At 39.8% G+C, this 12,209-nt stretch overlaps 1 protein-coding gene across 1 annotated transcript in view; it reads left to right on the top strand.

Moving 5' to 3' along the window:
- The window catches only part of LOC119893568 (cGMP-inhibited 3',5'-cyclic phosphodiesterase A-like), a 75,353-nt gene that overhangs the window by 36,496 nt on the left and 26,648 nt on the right, over positions 1-12,209 (top strand). The window contains 2 exon segments of the mRNA XM_038705807.1: positions 2,198-2,248; positions 11,620-11,880. Of these exon segments, the coding sequence (XP_038561735.1) occupies positions 2,198-2,248; positions 11,620-11,880 (312 nt within the window).

The raw sequence follows: 12,209 nt of genomic DNA, 5'->3' as shown, positions 1-12,209 counted from the left end.
CCAGGCTCTTCGTAGCGCAGTCCTCTGGCTCGAAAATGGACTATGGACAAACCTCTCGTGCTGCTTTTTGTTTTAAAGTCTAAATGTCAAACTGTGGAAAAGTGGTTGCACTTTATGAATGGGTGTGCACCGTGTTGACCTGTGTGATTGTTATGATGGTGACCTTGTTTGCTTACTGTCAGGGTCACCACGTTGTACTGTAGAGCAGTACCCATTGTTCCCAGAACCTTGACCCAAGGATGAGCTCTGCAATGACTATCCCATAAAGTATCCAACAGACTTACGTCATGCCCAGCTAAATATTTCAAAGGCACATTTGGTGATCAAAATGTAAAGAAAAGTGTCACCGTAATTCAAAACACAAGATTTAAACCTGCTATGACTCCCAACTTGATTTACCGTACAGGTCTTTAAAGGCCCTGAAAACATATTTTCTCAATCAGCTTCTTGCTATGAGCGATGGGATCCTACATGAAAGCACAACTTTCTACGTTTTTTCACTGTTTTTTCTGGAACTGGAAAAGGGGAATATTAAGATTTAGCAGTATTTTAACAACATTTGAATCAAAATGTGATAACAGCTGGATAGTTGTTTGTTTATGTTGGCCACTGTCAATCAAATTTGATCAAACCATGCCCACACAGTCCAGACAAAGCAAATTAACTGGGACTCTGATTGTTAAACTGTTCATAAATAATACCTAAGAATTTACACATTTAAACATTTACTTACTGCTTGTTGAGTCTTGAATATTTAATGTTATTGACAAATACTGAAGATATGAAGTTTTCAGAGACTTTAAGTACAGCTACTGCATCTTAATGTAAGTTATTCCTATTCTGTTCTACTTGACCTTAGGACTGCAACTTAATTCCATTATTATTATTTCCATTATTGGTTAATCTGAAGATTAATTTTTTGACTCACTGATTCATCATTTTGTAACAGTCCAAAACCAAATATATTCAGTTTACTATCATATATGACAAACAAAAGCAAAACAAGTAACATTTGAGAAGCTGGAGTATTTTTGACTGTAAAATTATTAAGAGAATTAATCGATTCATTTCACATTACTCTTATAAATGCAGTAGTAAAAAAGGCTGATAATTTGAAGTTTGATAAGTTAATAAACACGTTATATAAAACATTGCAACTACTTCTACTGAATAAATAGTCAGTATGAAATGCTGACAGGACAGTTTCTGCTAAAACAAATTATTCCTATATTTTTTTAATTACATTTTTAATGCTTTGAGGAACATAAACACATTTCCCATTCACCTCAATTGAATTGGAATGGGAAGAAGTATCAGAGCCGCATATTATAAAAGTTAAACTGAAACTATCGGCATGGTTAGACATCATCACAAAAATTCAATAAACAGTACAAATATACTTCTGTTTTTTTTTTTTACAGTCTAACTAAACAGGAACAGTAACTTCAGTATTGTGTGTGTTTCAAACTAAGCAGCACTGTGGGGAAACACTCCACAAAACAACACTGCTGCTCAGACAGACCCATAGCACTGGCGGCTGTAAAGCCACTGTTTTCCTAATGTTTTTCCTCACAGCACGGCACAACTCGATGACCTCCACTGACACAGTAAATTACACCTGAATTATCAGTTTGGCTCTTATACTCAGACCCTTGCCTCAGTGTGTGCAGCAGCAATTTATCACAGCGACATGCTGGGTTTCTCAGGGCTTCTCAGTTCTGGGCCAGGAAGCCCTAACAAAGGCTATGATGACTTGGCTTTCCTGCAACGTGTTCACCAAAAATCAGTTACAGAGCTGTACTGATGCATTCGGTGACTCCCAAGAAAGTGGAAAACGGGTTTACAAGGCCTGTGGGAGGACACAGTGGCTGGTAATTAGACAGCATAAAAATCCTCAGCCTCCACCATCCCCCTAGGCAGTGAATAGGAGCTAAAGTAAACCAAACCTGACTGTGAAATTGCATTAGACGTCTGTGCTTAATGGAAAGTGAAAAAAAAGACAAAACCCATTTTTGCATTTATGAGTGTTTCCATTCCCCCCACACTTCCTCAACTTGCATCACCACTCCTGCTGCTCCTCTTTTCCGCTACAGCACAGTATATCTCCATCATGGTGTTGCCTTTATGAGGAGGCAAGACTGAAGCAGGATGTGCAGGACTGCAGTTTGAAAATGTCTCTGTCTCTGTTTTCCCACAGATGCTCCCCCGCTCGGATTGGGAACACAAGAGAGGCTCCCGAGGATCACAGGTTAGCCCTGTCCACAGAAGGACAATAATGATAAACAGCTGAAAACAAACACACACACACACACACACACACACACACACACACACACACACACACACACACACACACACACACACACGGAACTAGCTGCCTGATCTCTGTCATTCGCCTAAACACACCTTATAAATGACCCAAATAGCAGAAATCTTACCACTAACAGGCTTGTTCACCCACTCATTTTAGCCGTGGTTAAACAGCATGTCCAGAGGTGTCACTTCCCACCAGAGTCCTACTTGTGCTGGACTCAGCACTGGGGCCACAGCCACATCCTTGAGATTACCTTTCCAATCTGGGAAGGGGGGCATGTTTGGGAATTGATGTATTGAGCTGCTACAGAGCCACAGGGCAGGACTCTAGAGTACATGAAGAACAAACAATGCCCTTGGTGTTGGCATGGTCATATACAGTATGTGTGTTTTGTGTTGCATGTTCTCCTATCAGGAGGATATCCTTTAGAAATGAATGGACAAGGCATTTGTGCTGACAGTGTATGTATGGGTATCTATAAATGCCAAAAAGTTGTGGATGGGAGAAAATTAGAAGATATTCATGAATAACGATCATAACTGTGCAGCCCAGGATTGGGCTTGAAATCAAATTACACACTGTATAATTTCCAAGAGACGCTAAGACTCATATAGTCGTATATCAGTTCCCAAAATCAGCCTTACAGTATTATCCCGTCAGAGTGGAGAATTTTGAAATAGCATGTTACCCTTTTGAAATATTGTCCAAGGCTCATATCAATTTGTTATGTGGGGTTAGTAGGCAAGCAAATATTTTTTGATTGATGAACTCCCTAAGCTTCCATTTATACTCAGTGGTCAGTTTTCTCTTCATTTTATTTGGATTGGTGCTATGCGTTCATCAGTGGAATCCTGTAATAGTCCAGAGACTGACGAGACGTGTAAGAAGTCAAGGCTTATGTTGGCATCTCTCTCCATCCTGTGGCGATTATCCCTTGGCTCCACTCTTTTGGATCAGGTTATTGGTCAGAGAGGCTGGTAGCACTTCACTATGCCATGGCACCTCGGAGAGTGTATAAATCACACACTCCGCTCTTTAGCCGTTGACCAGAGCGCTTGATTGATCTCCACTGTGTCGTATTTGCCAACATGCACACATTAGCAGGCTCATTTTCCAAACCACGTCTTTTTCTTTTTTCCCCGTCGAAAGCCTGTGGTGGATGTTTTAGCTTAGGGATTGACAGTGAAGTTATGTATGGAAAGACCTATTTAAATATTTTTATTCGACTTGAAAACACATTGGTTTTGGAACATTACCACGGGAGATTATCGGAGAAAAGGGTGTTTGTTAGGCCCGGATCTTGTGACTGTTATTCTAAATTACAGACAGGCTGGAGGTCTGTGAGGCAGACAAGCCATGACGTTGCAGTCATATTGAAGATTTCTCAAAAGCACTATGAACGCTTCAAACACTCGAGAGCAGAGTTAAACTGCGGGTTTTGGGAGTTGAAAAAGGTCACTGCCCCTTTTCTGGTTGGTCCCATCATGACGACCTAGTAGAGTATTTTCTCATTATATGGTCCTGTGGCAAGACTAAATTTAAAGCTGAAAGAGACTAAAAACATGTCCCTTGGACTGTCCTCTGCCTGGGAAATAATTGGATCTGCTGCAAATAATACAGAGGCATTAGCAATTTTCAAGCTCCTGCTTTTTATGACGTGCAACAGTTAAACACCTCTGAGCTGGTGCCATTTCTCTGAGCGAAACTGAGGAATAAAATGACGTTCAAATTGATTTTATTTATAGTATGTTCAGTTTGCAAGTTTTTTTCAAACTCGTGACTGTGCCTGCTGCAGCGCTGATGATGGATATATGTTTAACCTCTTGTATCATGCGGTAAATCCTCGCTCACCCATCGCCCAGCATAAGCTATCTGTTTTACCTCATGTATCTCTTTTGTTTACTCTGTCCTTTAGGCCAGCATTTCCTGCCTCTGCCTCTACCAGCCTGTCTGTGTGTCTGTGTCTCTATCTCTGTTTTTTGCTCCTTTGCTGGAATCAAACACCCTGAAATATGTGGAAGGAGAAACAAGCCTCTTCTTTGAGATGAGATGACTACATGTTAGGGGTCAATTGGCTTGACCTTTTCTAGTAAATCTTTAATGAGGCAGTTATTCTTTTTTGTTTTGTTTTGATCCCCCAGCCTCTTTAATAAAATATGTAATAGCGTGTAATTGTATCCTGGCTGCAGCACGGCTTTGGTCCGCGCTGACGGAGGGGTTGTGAGGAGAGATGGGTAGCGGATGGGGTGAGGGTTGCTTGGGAAGTGGGAACTGCAGTGCCAGTGCTGCTGGGTGTAGTTTTGGCTGTAGGAGCTGAGGCAAAGAGTAAGGAGTGTCTCAGTGATTACACTTTATCTCTGCTCTGTTATTTTAAGTAAAGAACATCACCATCTCCCAGGCTCCCCTTCAACTAATCCATCTCGACAGATGTAATCAGAGCCATTACACTAACTGCACTGCCACTGAAATAGAAAACTACACGTTAATGATTTTTTTCTTTTCTGTGTAAAGGAAATCAACCTAAGAAAAAATAATAGACTCACTTAAGTATTTTTTAATATGTTCCCCAGCTTCTTGCTCAGCATATTCCTGCATTTCTCAAAGTGTGAGGGTTTGTGCAAGGGGTTAATTGCAAAATAAGCACAGCAGTGTGCGTATCTGTGTGCCTTATGAAGAGCCAGAGTTGCGTACATTATTGAAATGTGTTCACTGAGAGAATCAAATACATGTCTTTCTCCAGTTGGGCCCTTGGGTATTTGTCCAGCCTCTAGCTCTCCTGTGGGATACATTATATTCTCACCATTGCACAATTTTAAGAAGCCCATGTATCGCTGCCATTTTACTAGAGGCTTAGAGGACTATTTGTTTAGATGAGAGAGCCTAGTGGTTAAAAGTGCACGAAGTAGGCCATTTCAGAAATGATAAAAATGTGACCTCAGTGTCTGTGTATCCATTAATAATCATTAGACAGAAGGATCAGCATTTTGTTTGTTCCACCAAATGTACTTTATCTGTCCTCTGCACAGTTATTGGCAAACAACATGTGGACACAGCAGGAGCTCCAACAATCAAACTTCTATTGCTCAGTGTTGTTGCAACGGTCGATGGTGTTGTTTGTAATAAATTATGTTTCACATGAGAAATGTACATGTTGTGCATGCAAAAATTTGATATTTATGGGTACAAGTTTAAATGCGGGGGATGCGTGTATGCACACCAGCATTGAGCAATTCATTTTCAGCATTATTTATTATGTTATCCTATCACAGATGGGTGTTGTTTGAGTTAGTTATTCATCAGACTGTAAATAAGTTTTTTAATCAAATGTTTCTAGTCAAAACTCCATCAATCTGTACCCATTTTCAGCAATAAGAATTATTTGCAAATAATATTTGGTCCATTTTTGGTGCACGTTATTGCAACTAAAGCTACACACAGTTAAGTAGGGTCTGAAGAACAGAGACGTTGTGTGGACAAACAGCATATCACTCTTCAGGAGAGATTGCTGGTTTGTTTTGACTGGCCCTTGGTTTGGTTTACATGAACTGCTGTGCTGGTGTTAATCTATGGCAAGTCTATTGATGTACTGTTTCAAACTGTGTTCACACAGGCAATTTAGACTATTGATCATGTACACTGTTGTTCATTCATAGTAAAATGTCATAACAGAATGTTCATGCATGTCAACAAAAGCTGTTGGCTTGAGACCAAATCTCACAGGGCTTGGACTACAAGGATCAGTAGGTGTGTCAAGGGCTGGCATCAGTCCAGTCAGGAACTTCCTTGCCTTTTAAAAGCTGTGTGCGTCCTGCCAGTTAAATGCAAAAGATTGACAAGCCACAACTAGCTGCAAGCAGGAAAGAATCCACAAGCTCCAAAAATATAACTTCTTGGACAATACAAGTTCACTACAATTAACCACAATGGCAAAAAACAGGCATATAGGTATTGAACATTGAATAAATATTGCTCGTGTCCCAGTTGTTAAGGTAACATTGAACAATGTTTTTAAATAATATAATAGTAGTAATTTACTTGTCTTTCCCTAAGAGCACCAGTCTTTTTCATTTATTTAAATCAATAGTTTGACATTTTTGTAAATACCCCAATATACTCTCTTGGTGAGAGTCAGGCGATAAGATCAATACCACTGTCAGTGCCTGTGAAGTAAAAATGAATCTAGAGCCAGTTATGCTACAGCTAGCTGGTTCTAGCTAGCTGCTGAGCTAGCCTAGCTCTGTCTAAAGGGACAGAGTAAACAAACAAGATAATGTGTCAATTAGTGAGATTTAGAGGTGGAGGTATTTTTTTGTTGCCTTTGGACAGAGCCAGGCTATCTGTTCCCCACTGATTCCAGTTTTTGTTCTAAACTACACTGTTAAAAACACATCTCTTTTCTTTGGCATTTCCTTCGAGTTAAGTCTGTTATTATTCCTGGCAATTTTAATGTCACTATATATCGTATACTGTATATTATAATGTTTAATTGCTGTACTTTTACTGTGAGTAGTGTCTTGTTGTTGTATTTAACATGTTGTTTTAAGTGTGCTATATAAATAAAATTGATATTGATATTGATATATTGAAACTAACTGGCTGCTGATCGAAACTGCATATTTACCATAGAGACAATAGAGTAATATCATCTCTAACTCAAAGCATGAAAGCAAAAAGTTTATTTCCCAAAATGTCAAACTATACCTTTAATACCTTCTTAGTGTTTCTAGGTATGGAGAATAAGTATATAAGTATGTAATATTTATTATTTATAGTTTTGTTATTGTGTCCAGCATTTGTAACAATAATCTGTCTAAAATCTCTCAGCCATCCAAAATCAAAAGCCAGTGTACATCCATTGTGCCAATGTATAAATCTGATCCGATCAGGGGTTTTCAGTTTGTCACTTTACCATCACTACAGGCCTGCTGCTGCCAGTTGTTTTCATGGCCACCGACTGTGTGCATATGTTGCCTTTTAAAAAGAAATGTTTGTCTCAATTGTAAAAAGAGGAATGATGACTCATTTTCAAACCAAGAAAGCTGTTGTTTCAATGATCAAAGAGGTAACCTTTTTCTTTTTGCTCTATAATTTAAAGTAGTTACTCCCATATCTTATACACCCAACTATCTGAGGTGCTGGATCCCTGACTAACTCTGAAGGGTGTATTTCTCAGAAGAATCTCTACAGAGAGGAGTGTGAGCCAGTGGCAGACAGTTGTTGACAGTTCCCAGATGTGAATGTGTGTTACTTTGAATGTGGTGTAGAGCAGCAGTAAAAAGAGCATGTATGCTTAGGGAACCATTTAGAAATAAGTCATTAAACACATAACCAACCTCAGTGGAAGGTTAAAATATACTGATTTAATCACAATGTTTGGAATTTACAAACATTGCAAATGTGTCTAACGAGAACATTTGCCATGATGCTTTCAGAAAAATATTAGGAATTTTGAGATGCTCCTTCATAACATCTGTTCAAAAGCTTTTTTCTGTGAAACTCTTTTTCCCAGGCAGGGGTCACTCTGTGGGGCTAGTATAAGATATATCCTCCCAGAAAGTGAAGCCTGCTACTACAGAGGTGGCCATGGCTGATGAATGAAACTGATCATCTAACCTGACAGGAAATGCTTATATAACCATATGATATTATGTAACTTACTCATAATTTGATCTGTTACAGGATGTCCACTGACGATTCTTAAGTTTTAGGTTGCAGATTGTTGCAAGCTTAGGAACATCAGGAGGTATTTTCCAGCCAAGACACAACTTTTCAAGAGATATGTAAAAACTTGAGCCAGGGATGGTTGGGACGTTACATTCTTTATCTTTCCCTGCAGTCAGCTTTGTTTTAATAGCTCAAAGCTCTTACTCATCAAACAAACATTCTGTAGAGAGGTTCACAGAGAGAGGAATTTTAAAGGTAGATATATTTTTTTTACAGCAAATCATTTCTCATGCATCAGCATTATGGCTTGTATGTTGTAGCAGCAATTTTTCAGGTCAATAAGAATAGCACAAATTCATTGGAAGCAAAATTCCTGCTGTATCCCAACTTACATCTCAAATGCTACCCATGCACCTGGAGCCTTTCACCACACCTTACTTTTCAAGTCAGGTTTTGGGCATTAAGTGGCTTGCTCCCAGTGCAAAATCAAACCCAACACATTCATTATTCCCTACCCAGATAGCCTCAGGTAGAATTTTGGAGTTGAAGTTTAAGCTTAGTGTGCTCATCGTTCTTACAAAATATTTTTATCTGAATGCACACATGTGTCTCTGTGCTGTATGCTCACAATGATGAGAACAAGGGGTTAGATGTTTAGAAGTCATGTGTGTGCACGCACGCGTGTTTGGAGGTGCTGAGACCAGATGTTCTTCCTCAGCTACATTCTTCTTAAACCCCCTCTTTAGCAAACACCTAAATCAGCCTGTAAATGAGCTGAGAGACAGGTGTTTACATCTTATCCTTACAGCATGCATTAGTGGAGAGTATAGGGAAGAGAAGAAGAAGATAAGATGTAGAGGAGAGGAGGGATGAGACAAGTACAATACTACTCTGTCCAGAAATGTTCCATCATACGTCCCACGTACGTAAGGATGTCTCCTTAGTCTTTAAAGGTACAATGTGTAACAGATGGCCAGGATTTTATTTTGGTTCTACACACTGATGTTGCCTCTCTGATACCTGACCTCCCTCTTGCTTTTGCTTGACGTCTCTCCTGTCCCCGCCTGAACCTGCCTTGTCTTTGTAGTCTCCGGAGTCAGAGTCCTGATCTGAGCTGTTGAAAATCACCTCAGTACTGACTGACTGAGCTAACTAGCTAGCAGCAGCTAGCAGCAGTTATACCCTCATATGTGATATGCTGCCCCCTATCTTTTTTGGAGTATAAATTCGACAGGTGGGGAGTAGTCTCAATTCTTACACGTTGTACCTTCTTAAGGAGATTAGTTTGGTCCCACTACTGGTCATGTATCAGATTTATCAACAAATGAGTGTGTCATCATCACATGTGGAGGAATGCCCTCACACTCAATGAATACACCTTTTGTATTTTTGCAGACCAATAGAACTATTGTATAAATACAGTGACTTATCTGATATGATTTGGAAAGTAAAAATGCGAAACTTTCACTGTTCCCACAAGTGGAGGCAAATAAAAGGTGCTCACACATGTGTTGTTCAGGTCAACCTCTTGCCACTTAGCCAGTGTAAACAGAATAATTCTTGGTGCCTGGCAGCTGGTGTCAAAGTGAATGGGACATTGGAGGAGAAAATTCTGATAACATTCTTTGGGGAAAAAGGGAACTTGTGAGCTTATTAGATAAATGTGCTGGCAGCCAAGACTGACCTTTGTTTAGTTGCGGTCTTTCAGCTGCTCTAGGCACAGCAATTAAGAGTGGGTTGTGAACTTTTCACTTCACCCTGTAAAAATAAGGCAGGCTCACACTACGCTGGTGCCTTCAAAGCTGTCAGCAGATGGTCAGAAACAGACGATGGCTATTGGTCGTCTGAGGGATCGGGAGTGACGAAGTCAAAGATCAGATTCTAGCTGAGACATTGCTAATGAGTCCATTCATTAAGCATCAAGAATTGTATAACTGTGCTGAACATGTTTTGACCTAATGTTTAAAAGGCTGCAAATATGTCAACTCCTACTACTGTGAAGTACAACTCCCCGCTCCCCTAAGGCTTTTGCTTTCTCTAAGCTAGAAGGGGCCATATAGGGTATAGAATTAAGCCTTTGATGTGTGAGTGGATGCAAGTGCGCATGTGTCTGTCCGCCTGAATGTGCGTAGCTTGGTGTGATACCACAACTATAATACACTTAACAAAGTTTGGCGGAATCTCACTCCGACACTGTGATTGAATATGTGTCCTGTAACAGCGGTCCAAAATCCATTTTCTATGGTTTTCTTAGCTTCATATTGTTGTGTTAGGGTGTTGTTTATGGGTATCATTGGTTTCATTTCATGCCATGTTGGTTTTTACCTGAGCTAAGTGCGCTTTTGAAAAAGGATTTGGTTATGGCTGTGTACACCCTCATTGTCCTCGTATAATACATTCTCAATTACCATCCTGACAAATGTAAATTTTTTCTGCTGGACAGTTTGCCTCCCACATTATTTTTGCATTCGAATTTAGACTTATAAGCCAAATGTAAATATACTATTTTCAAAACTGAATGTATTCATTATACAGGCAAAAGTGTTATATTATTATATACTGTACTATTTGATTATTACTACTGAAGCATTAATGTGCAAGAGTAACTTAATGCCAGACTGAAAAACAATGTTTTACTGTCCTCTGTGGTTGTTTTGCATCTACATCTAACATCTACAATCAGCATCAACATGAGTGTTGTTGTGTTTGGCCGGCAGTGTGCTCCACTGCACCTGTAACCACATCTAACAGTGACATCACGGTGCACTTATACACTCTGAGTACACTTTTACATCAATGCAGCAAGGTGAGAAGTTAAACCACGCAAAAACAAGATTTTGAGCTGCTGTTAAGTCCCTTCTTAATGTTGAAGCTAACTATTAACTATTTTACACACTGTTGTCTAATTTAATTTACTGTATAGACATACATCAAATGTTAACACCCAGTTGGGAAATAAGACTTTGAAAGTATCATTAAATCTAAAATGAAAACTCAAACCTGCATTATCTCTTTTTTTAAGCTATGTGGAGGCAGCACAACAAGCCTTAAACGCAGCCTTTTCTTGATGACTTCCTGTCTTATGTGAAGCACTTTGATTTGTCTTGTCATTGAAAGGTGCTACACAAATAAACATGACAAATGTCAAGACAAGGCAAATCGTTTTAGTTCAGTTTTGTTGTCCACCCGAGAAACATATCTGGCGCTTTAACTGCTAAATACTAAACTATGTTCACCGACTAGAGAGAGCAGAGAAACTGAAACAAAACAATGAAGTTAAACAATGAGCTAGAGATAGGCTGGGAGAGAGTTGGGGGAAACTGTAGAGTCAGACACAAGCCGTAAAAAGCAACACCTTTCACATTCCATATAGTAATATAATCCATTGTTTATATAAAAATATTGACTAGTGCAACTTTAAGTTGTCAACATAATTTGACTTCCAGTTCAGTAGAATAAGCAAAACAAGGGATGCTAATGTCACCTTTAACCACATTATGTCATTGCACAGGAGCGACATAGTTTACACACCTTCTCTTCACACCTGCCACAAAGAAGCACACAGCCACTATCAGACCTTAATTAATTAATTATAAACGTAGTCTTATTTCTTGTTTCTCTGTCACCTTGTCACCCAATAGTCATCAGGCACCACTGTCATGGTGGACATTGCAGTGATGGGAGAAGCCCATGGACTAATCACAGACCTGCTGGCTGACCCCTCTCTGCCCCCCAACACCTGCACCTCACTGCGGGCTGTCAGCAACCTGCTTACCACACAGCTCACCTTCCAGCCGCTACACCGGCCACGCCCTGCTCTCCTGCTTAACCCCAGCGATGCCTATACCTTCTCTGACTCAGAGGAGGGACCTGAGAAAGGAGAGAAGACGTCCATCCACAAGGTAATGGATGAAGTGTCATGATTTACACCTTACTGGTAAGATATGTAGTACTAGGAAATCTAGATGAAAGAGGATAGTGAGGATATTTCACCCAAATATCAAAAGTCAGAATTGTTCAACAAAAGTAGTCAAGGGCCAGACATAAAACAACTGCCGAAATAATCCTTAGATGGAAATGCACTCCTCTTTATGAAGGCCAAATGATTTATACACCACACAGCACCCCACACACGTTAATCTTTCAGCCCATGTTTCAGCTAATGAGTGCTTCCTGCTCTCTGAGCTTTTAGCATCAAATGAAGGAGTGTATTTTCATAGAGTTGAGTGAA

The sequence above is a fragment of the Micropterus salmoides genome, unplaced genomic scaffold (assembly GCF_014851395.1).
Source record: "Micropterus salmoides isolate LMB-PRFRI ecotype aquatic unplaced genomic scaffold, ASM1485139v1 Ms_hic_scaffold_8, whole genome shotgun sequence".
Classification (NCBI taxonomy): domain Eukaryota; kingdom Metazoa; phylum Chordata; class Actinopteri; order Centrarchiformes; family Centrarchidae; genus Micropterus; species Micropterus salmoides.
The sequence above is the reverse complement of the archived record's forward strand: the minus strand, read 5'-3'. Positions and strand labels throughout refer to the sequence as shown.